This window comes from Corvus brachyrhynchos, unplaced genomic scaffold, assembly GCF_000691975.1.
Source record: "Corvus brachyrhynchos isolate BGI_N302 unplaced genomic scaffold, ASM69197v1 scaffold34, whole genome shotgun sequence".
Lineage (NCBI taxonomy): Eukaryota > Metazoa > Chordata > Aves > Passeriformes > Corvidae > Corvus > Corvus brachyrhynchos.
Window position 1 is genome coordinate 2783926 of NW_008238126.1, and position 21000 is coordinate 2804925.

The 21000-nt window shown below is 40.1% G+C and overlaps 1 protein-coding gene across 1 annotated transcript in view; it reads right to left on the reverse strand.

Annotated features, from left to right (window-relative positions):
• Positions 1 to 1767: 1767 nt before the first annotated feature.
• Positions 1768 to 21000, reverse strand: part of LANCL3 (LanC like 3) — a 34375-nt gene continuing 15142 nt past the window's right edge. The window contains exons 2-5 of the mRNA XM_008633035.2: positions 12743 to 12866; positions 11520 to 11717; positions 9823 to 10030; positions 1768 to 8764 (exon numbers count right to left, since the gene is read on the reverse strand). Coding sequence (XP_008631257.2) covers positions 8605 to 8764; positions 9823 to 10030; positions 11520 to 11717; positions 12743 to 12866 — 690 coding nt within the window. The 3' untranslated portion in view covers positions 1768 to 8604. The remainder of the gene's footprint in view (positions 8765 to 9822; positions 10031 to 11519; positions 11718 to 12742; positions 12867 to 21000) is intronic.

Sequence of the window (21000 nt, forward strand, 5' to 3'; positions counted from 1 at the left end):
GGCGGGCTCCCCTCACCGGGTCTCCTCCGGCCCTAAGATACAGAACTGCACTGAGGGGGGTTGGTGGGAAGGGGCGAGCGGGTGCCCCTCAGGACACTTCGTCAGGCTGGGGAGATCACACAATCACAGGATCGCTTAGGTTGGAAAAGACGACCACACCGTGCCACTGAGTGTCACGTCCACGCTTTCCTTAAACACCTCCAGGGACAGTGACTCCACCACCTCACTAGGCAGCCCGTTCCTATGTGTAATCATCCCTTCCGTGAAGAAATTCTTCCCAATGTCCAACATAAACATCCCCTGGTGCAGCTTAAGACCATGTCCTCTAGTTCTATCACTGGTTTCCTGGGAGAAGAGACCAACCCCCACCTGGTTACACCCTCCTGTCAGGGACTTGTGGAGAGTGATAAAATAGAGATCCCGAAAGGAAGAGGCAAGGGCAAAGTCCTGCACCAGGAAGAAAATAACCCTGTGCAACAATAAAGGCTGAGAGACAGATGATTTAATAAAGAAATAAGTAAAACAAATAAATCCCACAACTAAACCAACCAAAGGCAGAAAAAGAGTTGTGAGAGCTGTGGAGCCTCCTCTGATGCACCCAGCTCAGACCCCCTGAGCAGGGCAGTGAGCAGTGTCAGAGGTGCCCTTTTAGCACTTTGCCAGGTGGATCTCTCTTGTTTGCCAGACCTTTTCCTTCAATGGTTCCTTGGGCCACAGACCTGTAAGCCCTGCTGTGACACCGGCTGTTGACCTGCAGCATTTGCCCACTGCCTCTGAGCCTTTCCCCTTCACCAGCAGGATTCTTTGTCTCTTGTGCCACCAGAGCTCTGGTGTCCTTCTGGAGATGCATACTGTCACCCCGGCAGTGCCACTGATGCCCGCATGGATGAGCAGCACAAGGTGACAACCTGAGGAAAAGATAAACCTTTTTAGTCTCTCCGTGAGATCCTGAACCTGAGCACCTGGCAAGAAACAAAACTGAGGTACCAAGCCAGGTTGGCAGATGGTGCCTCTGTCCTGCACAGGAGTCTCCAGACGCTTCTCTCCTCCTCTTGATGCAGGTCCTTGGTTCATGCTCAGCTGCCTCTGGTGATAGATCTTGTTTCTCCTTGCCTGTTCCCAGGTAATTGCTGATCTGCATGTGGGGGTTAGCTACAGGCCTGGGACCTACAGGAGCACAAGAGGAAGGCAAGATAAGGAGTCTGAGATATTATTAACGGGGTAACACTACTGTCTACTTCTGCTTATCTGCTACTGTTTAATGCAAGTTAGGGTGTCACCAGATTTACACAAAAAATGCCAGTAAACATTTGGCCATTTCTTTAACTGCTGCACTGGCAAGTCTGAAGTGTCATTGCTCAGCTCAAGTTGAGCTCTGCTCATGATGACAAAGGTGGAAACCTCGTTGTGGGCAGGCCTAGGTGAATTTAATGCTTGTGTCCTGGACTGGGAATGGAGAGGTCTTTCTGCAAAGGGAAGAGGCCATGAAAACTGAGATTTAAGCAGACTGACAATAAATACCTAGAGTGGGAAACTTTAATCTACAGGTCAAAAACAACCTGTCTTGTCTTGTGGGAAACTACCATGAGGTGTTTTACCTAAGCACTGTGCGCAGCTTGGATGATTTATCTCATTCTAAAATGATTTATTTTACTTTTGATAACCACTGAAAAGCTTTTGGAGCACTGAGTCATGACTATTCTGGAAGGAAGACTTCCCAGCACTATGAAAGGTAAGTACAGAAATAAACAATCCAATGCAAAATCATACTGTTCAAGGTTGGACTTTTATTTAAGGCAAAATATAATCACAGCTTTAATATTCATAATATGGATATACACAGTTTGTTCTGCCACTATGAAGCTTAGTATTATCACTGCTTTTAAAAAGCTATAAAATCTAGTTTCTATCATATTCTACAATACAAAACTAATACAATAAACACATTCTGAAAGATCACAGTGTTTAAAATATTAGAAAAGCAGGGGTCCTGCTTTCAACCAATAAGGTGCATCTCTAAAGAATCAAATCAACCTTGATTCTACAGGCCTGTACCACATCACGGCTGTGAATGGCTGTAACACTGAGAAACCAATCTAGGGTGTGGCACATACTCAAGGAATGAACATCACACACTGGAATATACCTAATAATCAAGTGTCACCAACACAAACTAGACAAGAAATAATGCCATTTAAGTTCCCTGTACTTTTTATTTGTATTGGTATTCATGTATATTGCAGAGATATTGAGATAAAATGTGTATAAACTGCTATCAAATAGGGCCCTGCATATGCAAACATCTGTGCTTTCCTCATACTGTACAAACAAGTCTTACTAACTCCATGGGACTCATGTGTAAAGGAAAGTTTGTAGGCTTGGGGTCTGGAATGACATAGTTTTACCCCTGCTTCACACGTGTGGAAGGAGCTGCCTTACATGCCTGGAATCAAGTGGATGTTCATCACTGACATCAGCAGGTCGCTTATCAGGCCCTTAAAATGAGGGCAGGAGGCCAATTCAGTGGCAGAATCAGGCCACTGTTAAAGAAAATCCTTCTTCTCTCATGTGTGGTCATGGTAATGAAGACAGAAGCAGAGTTAAATTTCCGGTCAGACAGCCTTTCTCTTCTATATGAAGTAAAAATACATGTTTGACTAGAATCTGTTTTCTATTCCCTATGGGATATAACTGACTTAAGGACTTCTACATAGTCCTACAATGCTGTTGCTGAATATCAGTACACTATAAAATCTCTTTTATTCAAATATCATTAAGCCACTGGGCAAAATGAGTTTTTAATTGATTTTCTGCCATTCTGGTTGGTATTGCCATACTTGACCTAAATGCCTCCATCTTCTCTTTGAGTCATGCAATGAACAAAGTCAAGAGACTCCCTTCTAAGAATTAAAAATAAATATGGTCTGTATTTTCAAGCAGATTGCTATTTATAAATGAATTTTTTTTGAGAGCATGATGTAGAATTTCAAATATCCGGGGTATAGGACCAACAGTGACAGTAAAAATTAGTCAGAAGGTTTAATAATTCAAAGACAGATTGAAAAGTTGGTGCTTGTTGGCTTCTTGAATGTATTTCTTTAAACTGCCTCATCATGGATAGTGCACATCAATTCTGTTCCATTAACAGACAGGAGTAGGCAGTGGGTTCAGCTACAGGCAACTCCTTCACAGGCAAATGTTTTTCAACATTTGATGACTTTGCTATAATGACAATGAAGTGCTGTTCAAGGCAGCTGAAACCTGAACAGTGCTTGTTGTACCACTACCTGTGCAATGAAACACTGCTATTCCCTTGGAAAATGCCTATTCACATCCCTAAATTGCTGTATTGTTTTGTGGGCCCTGAGCATTTTTGGCTTATGGCTTTGAAGTATGTTGTTCCCCTTATAGTGGGATTTTTGGTCATTTTCTTATTTCTTTTCAATTTAGCTTTCTGCTGCTACTGCTTAGTCTAAGACATATTTATATAAACTGAAATGTCTTCTCAGAGCAGTCCAGGCTATGCTGCTAGCCAGCAATTGCTATCAATGTAGTTCCTCAGAGAAAGATTACTCTTTGAAAATCTATAGGGCAATTTTAGTCCTGATATACTAATCTTCCTACAGATTAGAATATGCACTCATGCCAGTGAATATTCAAGGTATGTAGGAGATTACTGCACCTGAGATTTACCTGGCAGACCTCAGAGATCCAAAGAACAAGGATATATTCTCAAAATGCATGCATACATTAAAATAGGTCACTGTTGGCATAAAACATGCAATATGTTGGCAGATGCTTTAACTGTATATGCAGAAAACTATATGAGTACAAAAACTTGATTGCTTATCAAAGTTTCCATTTCCACATATTGCCCCTCTACATTTCTGAATACAGCAGAGATCTACGGTTCACTTTTTCCACAGTATTAAAAAAAACCCAATCAGTATTCTTGTCATATTTTTTCCATGTCCATATATAATCAGTATTAGAACATCAAAGTGGCATTACTTAATTTGACAGAGAAGCAATAAAGGTGATCCCTTTACTTGCATTCACTTATGTATATTTCCCAGAACTATTTAAAAGTGTATTTTGGAATGTTTAGCCATTTCACTTGGTTTCGACTGTCCTAACAGAACTGAAATACTGGAGAAGTGACCATGCTCCCCACAAAGTCTCTGTTTTATTTAATGATGTAAACTCCAGTGACAGTTGTAACACATGATACTGATTTTTCCTTAGCAGGTGGGAAATGGCACAGCCAGTGAGAAGAGACCATCTGGGAGCATTAAACAATGTAATGCAAGTTAATACAACACCCTGCTTAAGGAAAATGAATCAATCTTATTTTCAAGAACAAAAGACCTGGGCTGCTTCTTCAGCCTCCTCAAGTTATTCATAGGTTGGGAAACAAAGGAAGGGAAACTGAAGGCAACAATGATGCAAACAAAGCAGATATTGAAAGCAGTGGCACAAAATAAACACGTTATTACGATGAGAAGTTGTGAGTAGCAGGTAGAAATAAAGATGTATTTGTTAGAACTGTACTATTGATAAAACTTACTGCATCTGGTTCTATGAATCCTGAAATCAATAAATCTGGATACTACAGATCTAGTTTCCCTCAAAATTATTCCCTCACAGTAATCTATGGATGGCAGGCTAGAAGTCATGAACAGTGTGTAGCTCCTTAAACTGATGTGTAATCTACAGCTTTACTCACAAACAGCACCACACAAACACAGGTACATCACAAATAAGCACCAATACCCACACAATGCATCCTCTTTGCTTTAACAGCATAATCAGAAATACTATTATATCACTTAAATTCCTATTGCCTACACTTTAGAAACTAAACACAACCAAGAAACTAATGTGCAAACATGACATAGTTACTGTGTTTTACACTTTGAAAGAGGCTTCTCAAGTTTCCCATAACACACTTTTGTCACAGCACCATGGCAGAATCTGTACAGGAATACATTTTTCAGTCCATAAGGGTCCAGTCTGGGAGCAGGAGGAGACAGCATCCCATGGAGAACGTCTAGCAAAGGCTGCACGATCGATTTCTCAAAGCAGGAAGAAGGGTACACAGAGGACCTTACTTTCTGTTACACTGGAAAGTGCTGACAGCCCTACTCAGGTTGCTTTCCTGTCAATGTCTTAAAAACAAACAAAGGTTGCAACAGCACATTTGTAACAGCATATACAGTACAGAGAAAAAAATGAGATAGACAATAAAGAGGGAAAAGATGAAAAAACCCTGCTCATTTAATGAGTGGCATTTTCTGCAGAGCTCTGGGGTGTATTTGCACTGTGTTTAGGAGCTGTGACTGCAGCACATCTAGTAGCCACCTTACCCATCCAGGTCAGGTAAGAAAAGCCACAAATCTCTAAAAGTGAGCTCAAACTGCCATGTCTGATAAAAGAGGAACAATTATGTTCCAAGATTTTTACCAGATGTATCCCATGAGACTGGATGTTTGTGTGCTGCCCTTGCCAGAGTCAGCGCCGAACTCACATAACCTGCAGAGATGTTTGGGATCTAGATTTCAAAAACTGGGTGGTTCCATGGGTTTTCTCATTGTTGAATGGACTAACTCTTATTCAAATAACTGTTTTCTTTCTCTCAGGAAGCCAAAACATGTGGCTTCATACACAGAGAATGGGGACAGAAGATCTGTTTTGCATGTACTGTTGATCACAACACAGAGCAGATCAGAGTCTCCTCTAAATGTGAATTGGAAGAAATTCTACAGAGACACACAGGAAAAGCCACTAGAAAACTGACACTGAGCTCTTAATGTTTATTTCCTGGCACTTATGAAGAATCACATTTAAAAATAAATGCAAACTTGGCCACTAGAAGTTAAGTATAATAAAACAGAATGATTTTATCTACTGCTATTATGGTAAGTTTTAATATACATGTGGTATATGTTATAGTATCAGCACTCATAACTTGGTCTGAATCTAAGTTACTGATTTATAATGCTTTGGATTTATTAAGATTTTGGCAATGGTTTTCATTTTCAAGACACTCCCAAAAAATAACTAAGTGGAAACATTAACAGTTGTGGCCCACTGATAACTAAAGAATAGGCACTGGGGACAAAATCAAAACATCATGATTACTACTGTGATGTGTAGATTCTGCTAAGGCTTAAGTTCAGAGTTGTTTGGGCTTCCTTTTAGGGTGTAGTTTTCAAAACATAAGACAGCTTTCGTTTATGTTTGCATCTCTAAATATAAGGGTTAGCAATAAATGAAGAATTGCTAAAGTGTGAGTCTGTATCACAGCAGAACCTATTTCTTTGTCTTCCAGTAAGACAGAACACAATTACAGGAGCTATTTAAATGCAGTGGCACAAATATTACTACTTACATGTTTGAGCTGAGTGACATCACCCTACAATAAAAACTGAGACTGAAAAGTGATTGACCACAGGGAAGAAATGTATAGGTCAAGTTTTACCTTCCTTAAACTTTTGTTTAAGAAGGTTCCAGTTATGAAATATATGAGCCAAATGCATTGCAGGAACCAACTAGATAAAAGATCCTAATGGGTTTGGGATCTTCACTACTGACAATTGACTTTGCTCTGCTCTAACAGGAGCATTTCCACAGGGCTGGGCAGAGCACACTCACATCTCCACTGATTTTTTGATTCAGCCTCATGTGTACACCCTCCCTATGGAATTCACCCTTCTGTGTGCACACATCTCACTGCTCAGAGTAACCAAGTTAGTGACATTAGTGGCTTTCTTAAAAGACCATCTAACCTTTTAACTTATGTGTTTTAATAAACACATAAATGTATATTGAATTTTAACATTTCCATTCGTTAAAAGATACCTAAATTCTGGTCAAACTGATACAGAACTGCACTGCTTTATTCACCAATGAAATATGGTTATTTCTATGATTAAGTAATTAATTAAAGCTGCACAGTGCAAGACAAAGTAACAGAAATCCTTATCTGCAGCTCATAATAATGCAAGCTATCTCATTAAAATAACAGTGGCAAAACCAGGAATGGGATTATTATATTAAAATGTGGAAGGATTGCAAGACCCGGCTCCAGCTTATAGCCTGATCAAAGCCCACTGAAATGAAATGGGAACTTTAATCCATTAGGCATTAAAAATAGAGAAATTGTAATCTCCTCCAGCTGAGAATGCAGGAAGAGACACTGCTTTGTTTGGCAGTACATGTACAGCAGCTTTTTCTCTCTAACTTCAATTTGCGACATATTGGTCTTCCTGATTTGTCTTTACAGATATTATTCCCATATAAATAAAAATAAAGACATAAATAGTAAATATATTTTAAATACGGATATTAATTTTCTACTTTTTAGTACAAATCTATGTTAGTGTTTTCTTTAGCTTTCAAGTACCACGTCATCATATCTATAATACATAGAAAACAGAATATAATTGCAACTTTAAGTGCTAGTGCAACTACTGTTGAGCAACCCATTTATTTCTATCTAAATTATTTTCTAGCTAAAAATCATTTGGGCATATACATGGTTTTGTTAACTAGGAAAAGAAGCAATTTTGAGTTTTGTTATCAGTTTTTTTCTGAGGATCAGTATGCCATCCCAGGATTGTATTCACTTTGCAGGGTTTTTAGTGAAGAATTTCTCAAGGAAAATAGGTTTTCCATCGTCTGAAATACTTAGGGTACTGTTCAGAAATGCTGCTATAAGTAATTAAGTTTTAAAGGAAGCTTTTGTATCACTGAACAATACTTATCTAGCAATGCTGTACCATGAAGAAAGCATCTGCCTGCTGTATCTTTGCTACAGAACTTTTCAATCCAAGTCTTCTCCATGGCTCCACCTATCTTCCATGTGACTGGGAAAACACCAACAAGACATGACACAGTTTCAGTAGATCAGAAAGGAGACCAGCTCCTTGCCACAGACTGAGATCTAAAACGAAGGGTCCAATTCGGTGCTAATTTACACACGTGAGACCCCACTTGCTGAGATGAACTGTGAAACTGCAGCCTGAACACATAGCTATCTACAGAACTGCCATTATATGTATCATATAAAGACCAAAGAGCTCCAAGATACAGGTATTCCTAATACATGTTACTAAAACTAGCAGATGGGGTTTAGGTAAAAAAAAATTCCAGATTTTGCCTTTGTGGAGTGCAGTGACATGTCTACAACACCCTCCCCAATAAGTGCATTGCTCCACAAATGGTTTTTGCAGGACTCTTTTTAAACCTACTGGGTGCATCACTGTTTCTTTGCATGATCCTGCAATTCTAGCTTGCCTTTTTTTCACCAAATTAAAGTTTGATAATGCCCCCTTCTCTCTCACTTGAATAATTAGATAAATATCTATGATTCAGTTAGTTCCCCATGGGTTTTTTCCCCACTGACCCATTTATTTTGACCACACACTTTCCCACCCCCCAAGCCCCAGTGTATTTTCTTTTTGATCTGACTCCCAGCTACATTAAGGCTAGCATTAGTGGTACCCCGGCTCGTTTTGTAAATAGCCTGTCTGGACAAGTAAGTGAAACTGCAGGTGCCCTCTCCCATCACCACCGGGATGTGGCTCTGAAGAACATCAGTCTTTAGACAAAGACACTGAAGAGAGGAAACTCGGCTTGGTTGGGTTGCAGCAAGTCAGTCAGGAAACACACAGTTCCTGAGAAACCTTCATAGAGACTATATACACTTTCTAGTGCCCGGGAACCAGACTTAAATTCTTCTGTAAATAAGAACTCTGCAAACCTAAGAGAGAGAAAAAAGAGTTTGTTATTACTTGATGTCCCTCTCAGTCTACTTGTTGTTTGGAAGCATCATTTTAATAACGTTCAATAATTAAAAAAACCAGAATGATCAGTATTTAACCTTTTCTGCAAATTTTACACTATCCAATTTCCACAAGAAACTGAGGTCCATTAGATCCAGAAGAGACAAACCTTTGCAATCTGTGCATGCATTATGCTTGTTTAAGAGCTATAAACTTTTTCTGACTTCTGTAAAACATATCATTAAACAAATACTTTTTGATAAGTTTTAGGATGCAAGCAATGTTTCACATCAAGACAAGAAATTCTGTAGTGCTGAAATAGCTACACAAATTAAAAAATAAGCAAATGGCTGAAAATCAGTCATCCTAATTGCTATACCACTTCCCCTTGTTATTCTGTGCTGTAAGGAAAACAGTAACATTGAATACTATGTTTTTAAACAGGCACAGTAAACTAGAGATACATAGTTAAAGATAATTGCAGCACCATGACAGAATTTTCACTGGACCACATGTGCTTGCATCCAGACAAAATAGAATTAACCCCACTAGCTAAGCTAAAGGTGGGAATGATAAATTAAAAAAAAATATAAAGTAACTGCACACCACATCCTACACTTACTTTCCACTTCTAGTAATATGGAATACTGTTAAAAAATGCTCTGAAAAAAACCTAACAAATCATGTTTTACTCTGCTCCTGGACCTAGGTACACAACTTGTCTGAGTTCTGTCATCACATCAGGATGAGCCCTGGATGAACATCATTTCTCCACATCCAGCCCAGTTCCCTCTGAAGGAACGCAGGCTCTCGGGCAGGGAGGGAGCCTGGGAGAACCCAATGTTCTCCCACCACAGGCAGCCTGGAACCAGACTGCAGAGCTCCCACAGAGTGCACCCACCCCACAACCTGGCTAGAATTGACCCTGAAGCTTCAACACTTGGGTTACATCCAAGGCTGGCGATCAGACTCTACTCTATAAATGTTCCGGAAACTTTCTGGTATTACCCTAAATCCAGAAGACAGGAATGCTAACCTTTGTGCCCTGTATATGTATTTTGAGTTCCCAGTGAGCCTATACAGCAACAGGAACACATAAGCACTACCAGCCACCCCGTGGCATATTCCAGGGCCCTTCTTCAGCAGGCCCTTCTGCCAGGTAAGCTCTCCACAGCGGATACAAGTGTCCAGATACTGAGGCTTCTTGGAAACCAGGTAAGCTTTGGCAAAAAGATATGCAATGCCTAGGAAAAGAGCAGCAAGATTGACTTTTGTAATAGGTACACCAAGGGTTTCACAGAACATGTAAGAAAAGAAAGATTAATGCACTAAAAATCTTCAGTCTTGTGCTCTACACATGTCAACATTGCCTCTAAATGCTCCGTGTGGAGGGGGGAGTATCTGCTATGCTAAAGACACACAGCAAGATGTACTTATCCACCCCTGCGACAACAGCACTCTGAATCTTTTCAAGGCATTATTGAATTTCAGGGTTTACTCTAACATTCCCAGACTTTTATCATTTTAAAACACAGTCATGTTTTTGACTTTAAACAGTAAATTCTTAGCAGTGTCTTCTATTGGTTTCAAATCCCCATTCATCACACCTGCTTAAACTGACAGAAACACAAGGATGGGCAAGATAATTTCTTACACTGGCAACAGATGCCATTTTTTACTACATGAGAAAAAGAAACTCCCTTTTTCCCCCCAATGAGGTCCACACAGTTTTATTCTAGTTATATGCAGTTATGCATACTAACTTCTGTTTACCAAAAAAAAAAAAAAAAAAAAAAAAAACGCTCAAGGGATATTTTACATTTGTTTAAATTAGCATTTAGTTATGAGACATGCAAGTCAAACACCATTATATAGCTAGCTTCTTCTGGAAGCTTGAGCATGAAGCTTTTGCAAGAAAAAAAAAGGACATTTTTACAAGATGCTTTTAAACAGAGAGAATGGGAAATTAGCCCCAGGATAGTCCTGCACTAGGAACAAGTAGACTTTGAAAGTTTTATAGACTACATAAACAAGGATAAATAGTTTTTGATGAGTTTTTCAAGCCAACAAATGGTCTGTGTACCACAGTGTGCAGGGGGCAATGTTTGTACAAGATCCCCAAGCAGGTGGCGGAGAAGGAAATTGATCTACCTAATGGCTTAATATTTCTGGATGCTGCATCCACTTAGGAACTCTTCTGTTTTCAGGTCTTTCTGTTGGCAAAGGACCAGCATATATGAAAATTAATGGAGTTTTTCAATTAAACTTGTGTTTCAAAAAAAAAAAAAAAAAAAAAAAAAAAAAAAAAAGCGATTTGGCTTATTTTTAGAGGTGATTTAAATAAATTAATCATAATCTTCACCAGAGCACCGCACAGCTCAGTTCATGGTAACCTTATGAGAATGCACATAACAAATAACCAACTCAAGTGCCTAAGGAAATGTTTAGCTCACTTGTGGTCTGAATTTAACAAACACTGAAGTAGCTGAAGTGTTCTTGAAAGCTACATCTGTCTTATTACCCAAGAATAGTGACGGGATACAGGTTTTACTGGGGAAGAACAATAGCAATTACTGCATTTGCACATCTCTTATGTTTAACTTCTTTACGTCCCTTGGGATTTTGTCACTTTGGCTGAATTTAACCTGAGATTATCTTCTACATGGAATCACCTAATGTGGAAAAGCAATGTGATCGACATCTGGCTATTCATAGTATCAGTGGGAAAAGAACCTGGAGCTCCATGGCACCAGTGTACCAGCTCGTTCTCCCGCTCGATTGTCTCCCCCAGCTCAGGGGGCCAGTTGCTGTTCTGTTCTTGGTCCATCAGGAAATCCACGCTCTGCCACACAAGCTCCTGGTCTGCTGGCTGCAGGTACTCATAATAGGAGAGCAACATCTGCAGGATTGAGGACAGCCCATGTGCTGCACCTGTAAAGAGTAGAAACAATTGAATTAGAGGGTGGGCTTAGGTCCTGTCTCCACCTCATTGCAACTTTCCCTTGGGAGAGATTTCCTTGTCAAATGCAGAGCTCCTTCATCTTCTTTATGCATATTAGAATAGTGCTTGGAATAAAATATTTCTAGGTGCATAACACCATATTTTACTACTTCTGTCATTTCTAGTTCCTCTAACTTTGCAAAAATATGTATGAATTCTTTCTGCTCTCACTCTGATATGACTGAATCTCACTGTGTGAAGTTAAACCAAACCTGAACTGCATTCTGTCTCAAGGTGTTACTCCTCTTGACTGACTGCTGAATCTGGGCCATTATCTTGAAGTCTTTGTTGAATGCAAGTTGAAACTGGGCCATAAATGGGTATTTCCCAGTTACTGACTGACAGTATCAGTGAGCTAACACCTAAATTTCCGTGCAAGAACTGTCTGTACCTGCCAGAGTCTGTGGAACACACTGCTCAGTGACTGCGCTCTCTGCTCCCCTGCCAAGGAATTGTGAACCAAGCTCACACTTGCTGCAGTGATACTGTGCTTTGAGAAACCCATAAGGGAGCTGCTCAGTGGCCTTTCACCACTGCTTCAGATGAGCTCCAACTAAGCTGCCCATGAGGGGAGCAGATGACCTCGTGCCTGAGTCGCACTGCTACGGCCAAAACCGCTCTGCCAGTCCCGGCATGGCAACAGCAGCTTAGAGAGAAAATCCCTGACAGTGCCCTGAGTAACCTGCTCCATACAGGCACGGACACCACACCTCTCACAGCCTCTGCTGGCAAGGCAGATTTACCAGGGCAGAAAGAAGAGGGAATGAGCTCAGCAGCATCAGCCCTTCCCTCCAGCTCCTCAGTCCCACTTCACAGTTTTAGGAGGTTGGATGGTCCCAACTGGCTCAGGAGAAATCCCACACTGTAGATTCTATGTTTTTTATTTCTGAAGTGCCTGCTAGCTCAGCATCTCCACACAGCACCACTCTCAGAGGTGTTGGTGTGTTTTACTCACCAAGATACTCCGTTCCATAGTAGGAATACATGAGTGGGACTGGTTTTCTCTTCTTCACTGCATACTGTTTTCCTGATTCTAGTATGGCCAGGCAAATGGATTTAATTTGTGCTGCGGTCAGCACCTAAACAGAAACATCAAACAAACATCAAGTCTGTTACAATGATTTCACTCTTTAAGACATTTTTCAGGACTCTGCTTTTTTGCCAGTGCACAGGATGAAGTACTGCCTTTAATCTAATAAATATGCTGTAATGTACATCATTATTAAGAGCTCCTTACATAACACAGTTGATTTACATAATGTTTCTCAAAACCAGAGTTTCATCCTGTCTCAGGAAGTCAATGTCAAACCTTTAGCTGCACAGATGAGGTGAAAAGAGGCCCTCTAAGAGTCTTTTCTTCCCAGATATCCTTCAGTCTGATGGAAGCTGACAACAAGCAGCAGGCAAGAGGCAGAACAGCAGCCTCCAGACTGGGGGAAGAAGCATTAGGAGAAGACAAAGGGAAAGATTAAAGAAGTAAATGCTACAGGCTTTACTGGGACACACCAACCTAGACAGATTTTTCTACAGATAAGATTAAAAAAAAAAGGAAGCAAGGAAGAGGGTACTAAATTTTACTGAAAATCACTACTATATATGAGGGTTCAGAAACCTCTTAGTAAAAGAATCAGCCTTTCTTAGTACAGAAAATGCTTAGAAAAATGAAGTGCAAGACAGGCTTCTATGAAGATAGGCTACCTATTCTTGTGGGACTTAAGCATCACAAACAGGCCAATGCTGCCTTTAATGCAGTCCAAAAAATGACTAGTGCCTTACTCTTAGAGGTGTCAAAGTAAGACTGACAAATCCTGTATTTCATGAGACATGAACTTTTCCACGTTAATGACCTAAAGGATTCAGTGAGAAATCAGTTTTAGATGTTTTAACTACAACTCTAATTACATGCAATTCACTGCAATCATCAGCAATCTCCTGTGTCAGCCACACCTGGACATTACTGACCAATACCTAGGCCAATTATGTAATTTAACTGAAGTAGTGTTTTGGCTTTAGGGGAAAGCTCATATGGCAGCAGTACTTTGAAGAAATATATTTCAATTTGTGAAAACAGAACTGAGAAAGAAAGAAAGTAAAATGACACAGAAAAAGAAAAAAGGAAAAGGCTGTACAAATACTCTTGACAAGACAAATGGCAATCCTAAAATTAACTGGAATATTAGAATATCTTTGAAATGATTCTGTACACATTTGGGTTTGCTATAATTTTAATTATATAGGATTTACAATTAGTTCTTCAAGTTTAAAAAATACTGATAGTTTTAATATGGAAACAACATCTGTTTTGAACTATATTCTCTCATTTGGACTGCACAAGATGCTGCAGATAATTAATTTCACTTAAAACTTGACTGAAAATTAATGGCTGAAATATCTTGTTTGTGTGTCTCACCTTGCTCCCTGATAACAAGGGATTTTATTACAACCTTGCTCCAAATGACTCTGATATTTGTACAACCTGGAGAACAATCTACTTCTGATTTTGATTAGTGTTCTTTAATGTTACTGCAGTAGAATTAAATAAGCCATTAACATCTGGAAATCTCACTCATTTCCAGTAATGTTTAAATTAATTGTTTTACCTTCACAGAATTTAAAGAGATGGTTTGAATCCAAAGGAAATGGGAGAGCAAAGACACGGTGAGAAACACTGAATTCTCTCCAGAACTCTCACTTGACTGTCTTGAAATTTGGCACCTACTCTTCCAAATTCCATACCTTGTAAAAGCATTAATAAGGTCACCTTTTAAAAATAAATGTGAAAGATAAGGTCTACTAATTGTAATTCTGAAAGGCAAAGGCATGTGGATTAGAAAAATCTTAATCAGTTCACTTTCTGTATGTAATGATTCCTTCACTTAATATTATCAACTAGCTTTCAATACAAAGCCTGTTTTGCTAAGCTTATTATTATGTTTGGCACATTTAATTTTTAAATTGAACTAATGACTATTTTAGAATGCTGAATGTGTATTTTAAATGGATATAAACTTCTATCCAAATCCAGCCTTTCAGAGTGCTGCATAAAGAAGTATTAGCTAGAGAGGAATGCACTGTTCACTGTTTTTTAATATAAAGTAAGTGTAAAAAGTCAAAACACTTAAGCACTGTGAATACTTACATCTATACATAGTATATAACCTTTTGGCTGGCATAATGAAATATGCTAATGAATATCACCTCTTTTTCAGAATGCAAAAGCAGCCCATGTGCAAAGACAGACGAAAAATGGTATTTAAAATCATGAATGGATGGCAGAAATCAACCCACCTGATCCACTTCCACATGACCAAAGAAAATGGGAAAGAAAATGACCTGTGTATCTTGAAAACAGCCTTATTTCTGGCTGCTCAGACTCACCTCTGGGCTTACACCAGGTAGATGTGTCCTAACTAACAGCTAAATAAAAAAATCTTTATGTTGACTACAAATACCTCTTCCTAAGTCCCTCAATCCACATTAATTCTAGGGCTGCTGCCTGTTTCCCAGAACAAATATGAAGGATTTGCATTTGCTCCTTATTCTGGGAAATGGGTGGCTGGAACAGAAACTCTCACTTACCATCACTATTAGTTGCCTGCCAAAGGCTGAATAATCAGCAATCCCATTTAAGATCTCCATTGGTCTGACACATTATATTTCAACCAATTTTGTGTTAAAATCCCCTTAGATTTCTGTCACCTTACCAAAAAAAAAAATTCTGTGGCTTGTCTCTGTATGCTCCCTCACAGCACACTTTAATAAAACAGCTAAATCTTATTACCAAAACAAAAATCATAAAATACACTAATCATAACCACAGACAGCACAACTGTGGTCTTACAAACTTCATTTTCAGTTCAGTGTAGTCACAATGACTCCTTGCCCCTGGGAATTACTGAAGCAATGTTTAATCAGGGACAGAAAAGAAACAGACTGATCATACTCAAGGCTTTGAAAGGATACATTGTATACTGATATAACATCCTCTGGAGCTGTCAGATGCTTTGATGCAAATAAAGCCAATATGAGAATATGCTACCTAGACAAGAATTTCATGCCTGAGATAAGATACATATTTTGAGAAAATTCTTGAATGTCATTTAATAGGAGCATATGTAAAATTACTCTCTAAGCATGTCAGTACTTGAATGGAAGACTAATGACACCAACAGATACATTGCTAGTGCTTTAAAATTTCAGCTAATTCCTTTTCGTATTTTTAAAGGCATCACAACCTGTTCTACCATAGAATTACAGAATGGCTTGGGTTGGAAGGCACCTTAAAGACGGTTTAGTTCCAAGTGCCCCAGCACGGGTAGGGACACCTTCTACTAGACCAGGTTTCTCCAAACCCCATCCAACCTGGCTTTGAACAACTTCCTCACAACTCACATCAAGGACTTTCTTCCTAGTATCTAGACCAAACTGGCCTGCTTTCAGTTTAAAGCCATTCCCCCTTGTCCTATCACTACCTGCCCATGTAAAAAGCCCCTCCTAAGCTTTCAGCTATTTATCAAACACATGTTCCTTTTCCACGTTAAGTCTAGGTGGCCTGCCCACTTTAGGTGAGTTTGCCTCAGTTGATGTTAGAAATGTTCATTTTGGTCTCCTCACTAGATTGAAGTTTGGAATACATGCATTCCACATACCCCCTGCAATTTCTGTATCAATTGGTCACTGGAGTTCTTTAGATTTTGTTTTACATCATTATTCAGTGATGCTGAGTGCTGCCAAATAACTGCTCCACTCCCACTGGTGACAGCTACATTCCCATATACCTGTTACTTTAAGCACAACACATCAGTAGCACTACAATACCTTCTATTTCTACCACTGTCCGTGTCTAGGAGCCTGACTTGCAGTAAAAAAGCCACTTTGATTGTTCATAAAGTCTCTCAATTTTTCTCTGGTGCCACTGCAGAAAACATGCCTTTTCCCATAAAGGCACTGCGCAATTTTGTGAATTATTTAAGGCAGGTCCTTTATTCAGTAAATCCCTGTTAAAAGCCAGCCAGGAAGTGCTGTGTCTACAGCAATCATTCTGTTTTTTGTTAGCAATCTCTCACCCTGAGATTGTTTAGTTGGAAGTCAATAATTTCACAACTCCTTTTAACCTATTAAAAGAGATTTCACAATTACCGGTTATGACAGTGCTAAGCCCCACACTTGTGTTTTGAAAACTGTAGACAGAAATCTTGACCTTGAGGATTAGGCAGAAAGCAGCAGGACAAGCTCTTCTGATTAGGGTAACATTTTCAGCACTTTTTCATTCCTCTGAATGCTTGTACAAACCCCTTGGCTCATTCTGAAAACCACTGCTACATCAAACTGCATACTGCATGGAGTGTATTAGATGACTGTAAGCTTTTAATTCTTTTAACAGATCTGTATTTATTTCCTTAGAGCTCTTTCCTGTAACAGAAGGCATTACTGAATCCAAGTATCATTATCTTTTGATAGATGCATGAGCACTTTCAGGAGGTAACAGCTACATTTACATTATTGTGGAAAAAACCTTCTATGCACATAAAACCATTTTATTATGCACCTAACACATCAAACCTTTCTCTGACACACTTCTAAAAAGCCATTTACATGAATTTGATTGTACACTTTTTCTGATGCTGTACGAATTGTCAAAATAAGCTGAAGAAAATGGGTCAGTCTGCAAATAACAGGAGCTTTGCCATTGCTCTCCTATGCTGATAGCCCAGCAGAGGGAGCTTGTGAATTAGTTATAATAACCCAAAATGCTGCAAAAAAGGGCATACATATTTGTGTTCAGCAGCACAGCAGACACTACAGTCAACTTGGTAATTTCATGATACTTACTACAGCACATGACATTTAAGCTCATTCCTTAAGCTTGATCTTTTTCTGCCAAAGACAGGGATGGGCATTGTTTAGGAACCTTTCCATGCAAAGTCACAGCCAGGTTTTTGCCTTTCAGACAATGGTAACACCTGAAGCCATGGAAGAGTAGCAGGTACAAAACAGGGGTCTGCCTCCCCTTAGTGTTATTCCACTTTGATTGATGTACCTCTCCTGTGGCACAGTGGGAAACCCAGCTCCAAGTGGACAGACACAGAAGCTCATGAGTTTGCTTCCCTCACGAGCATTGTCAAGGACACCCTTCTTTTAAAGATAAAAAACATATGGTTTTGAATGTCCTGAAAACTTTGGTCAATATATTAGATTAGTTCCAGAAGTAGTGTTCCTAATGCAGTCTGTTTGATGCTGTAACAGCACCATGTATTGTCTTGAGAGTGTACTTCCCCGAATTTCTCATACTAACACAACTACATGGCAGTGTGTTCAGACTCAGAAAGGCAGTGACTGTCAGTTCACTGGAAAACGGTACTTGACTGCAATCTCGAGTAAGTCAGACTTCCCTATAGATTCCAATGGCATTGCTTGTTTTTAACATGTAAATTTGGGGGGGGTTGGGGCTTGCTCTTTGCCTCAGCACCACGGAAACAGTGAAGCCAATCCTGTCCTGTTTTGTGGGTCACTAATCATGACTCCAGTCAGAAACTGAAAGCTGCCTTTATTCCTGATGAATCAGATTACTGGTAGATAAGACAAAGCTGATATTTTGTTATCAGGTGCTACTCGCCAGGACTGTGTAGCACTAAACCCACCAAATTCTGCTGTTAAACCTGTCCTTCAGAAGGAGAACATGAAGTATTGCAAAAAGGATGGAGCACAACTCTCACTGTAGACATGTGGCTGGCTGAGAGCAGCTGGTGCTCCTACACAGTTGGTCAAGTGCAATGAGCATCTCAGTTCCTTATGTCTCCACTTAAAAATGAAGAGTTTCAAAGAAAAAAACAACAACTGGACTTTTGTGATGGGTGACAACATTCGAGTCTTCATGTGCATCCTCCACACACACTTCTCTCCCTTGTGATTGTCACCGATGGGCATTTTGATTTGTCCCAAGATAAGAACACCAGGTAGGAATTGGAGGAGTGCCCAGTTGGCCCAATCTCCAGCAGCATTTTACAGCCTTTTGCAGGCTGATGTGTACCACAGTCAGTGGCAATAATCACAGCTCCCCCATCCCTGGAATGCATTCAACTCCCTGCAGGGAGGTTGTAGCAAGGTGGGGATTGGCCTATTCTTCCAGGCAACCAGCGACAGGACAAGAGGACAGTGTCTGACGCAGCACGAGGGGAGACTTAGGTTGGACATTAGGAAGAATTTCTTCACAGAAAGGATGATTAGACATTGGAATGGACTGCCCAGGGAGTCACTGTCCCTGGAAATGCTTAAGGAAAGACTCATGTAGTGCCATGGTCTGGTTGACATGGTGGTGTTCAGTCACAGGTCAGACTCAATGATCCCAGAGGTCTTTTCCAGCCTCCTTTTTTATGGGATTCTGTACTTACGCAAGCAACCACATAGTTCCTCCTGAAATTTGTGCATGGTATTCTTTTCTTAGGACATTTCTCCCTAGGTGTTCTTAGGACAAATCACAATGCCCAGCAGAGACAATGGGAAGGGAGAGGGTGGGTATGGAAGGGGAGGAAGCACAAGAAGACCTGACTATCTTTCGTTGCTGCCATACCTTTCTTCAAGCTCCCCCTATCCTGGGTCAATGAAGAGAGAGGGAAACATGAGTTTCTCCTAGTTACACTCAGGCTCCCAACACCTCTTACTCTGCTGCACCAGGGTGTGGCTGGATACAGCTATCCAGTTGTAATACAGTGGCTCACCTAGGTCTTGGGAAGGAAAAAACAGGTCTTCATCACAGTAATTACTTGAAAAAAGTATGGAAGCACAACCACTGTGCTCTCTGCTGCTAGAGAAATGAAGCAGGGAGGATGTCAAGGAACAGATCCCAGATCAGAGCAGTTCAGATAATCACCATGATTGAGGAGGTATCAGTCTGCCCTTATAGCTGAGGTCCTGATCAGCCAAAGTGTTGGAGTGAAAGCTCCTCTGGACTCAGGCCCAGAGGGAAGCCAAAGCACAGGGGTTGAATTAAAACCTTTGGATAAGCGGAGATACATGAAGCCACACCAAAGTGAAACAGAAATATAGATTTTTTAACTTTTAGTAGAAATATATGCTAAGTACCTGAAATGTTAAAAAGCTGTAGCAGAGACCTTAAACACAGTTCTTGCTGCAGCAAGAACAATTTTCACAGAATTCTTTACTTCAGACAAAATATAGATAGAATTATACTGTTCACATTTTTTAGACAGAGTGTTCACGTAAACAATAAGAACTGATAGAAACTGTACACACAAATCTGTGTAATACCTATGTAACACTGGTGCAAGACTTAGGATTGTTAGAATTAGACCAGGATAGGTTAAGAAAAGGAAAACTAGAATTGTGTGTTAATCTTGTTGGTCAATTAGTAAATATAATCCACACTTCTGTAAGAAAAAATATCGAGTCTAGAGTATAGAGCATATAGAGTCTGGAGTACAGAGCATATAGAGTATAGAGCATATAGAAGAAGCTGGTTTTGCCTGCTGTTGCTGTTGCTGCTTGCCTTTATCATGTAACCCCCTTCGAACTCTGCCTTCAAGAAAGCTGTGAGACTATGAAATAAAGAGCTTAGCAGAGCAGCAGCCTCCTCTGCTCTGTTACTCTGGTCCCAGAAGGACAGGTACCCCGTCAAAAGCTCAACACCAAAGGTGGCTGATCAGCAGCAAAGCCAGCAGGGCATTTCTCAGGAGGACAAGTCTGATCACAGGACAAATGAGGTATCCTGGGATGCACTCCTGTGTTGACGCTTTTGAACAGCAGCTGTCTGCACCCCAGCTGCATGTTCTCTGCTGCCTAGCCGAGGGTTAGAGTTACCACAGAGCACAGAGAGCCAACAATTTAATTTCAAGCATCTCTCCCTAGAATTGCACCCAAATTCAAGAGTGCGAATTGAAAAGCGTGTTTAAAAACATTTAAAAGATTTGCAAATTAAGTGAGAAACAAACCCAGCACTGCTTGGAGAGGCTTTTTCTTACATTACAGAATTTTACCCCAATGTTTTTCAAGAGGCGTGTAAAATCCTTTTTTTTCCTTTTTCATTGTTATTATTGACTAGCCACATAATGCATGGCTGAGCAATTATGAGGACACAGACCCTGGGAACTGGCTAAAATGGAAGTATCAGAGATCACCTTTCTGCAATCCAAACCCTTGTTTGGAGCTCCTGTGTATCAACCACTCCTTCATCAGACACTGGAGCAGTTTATGAGA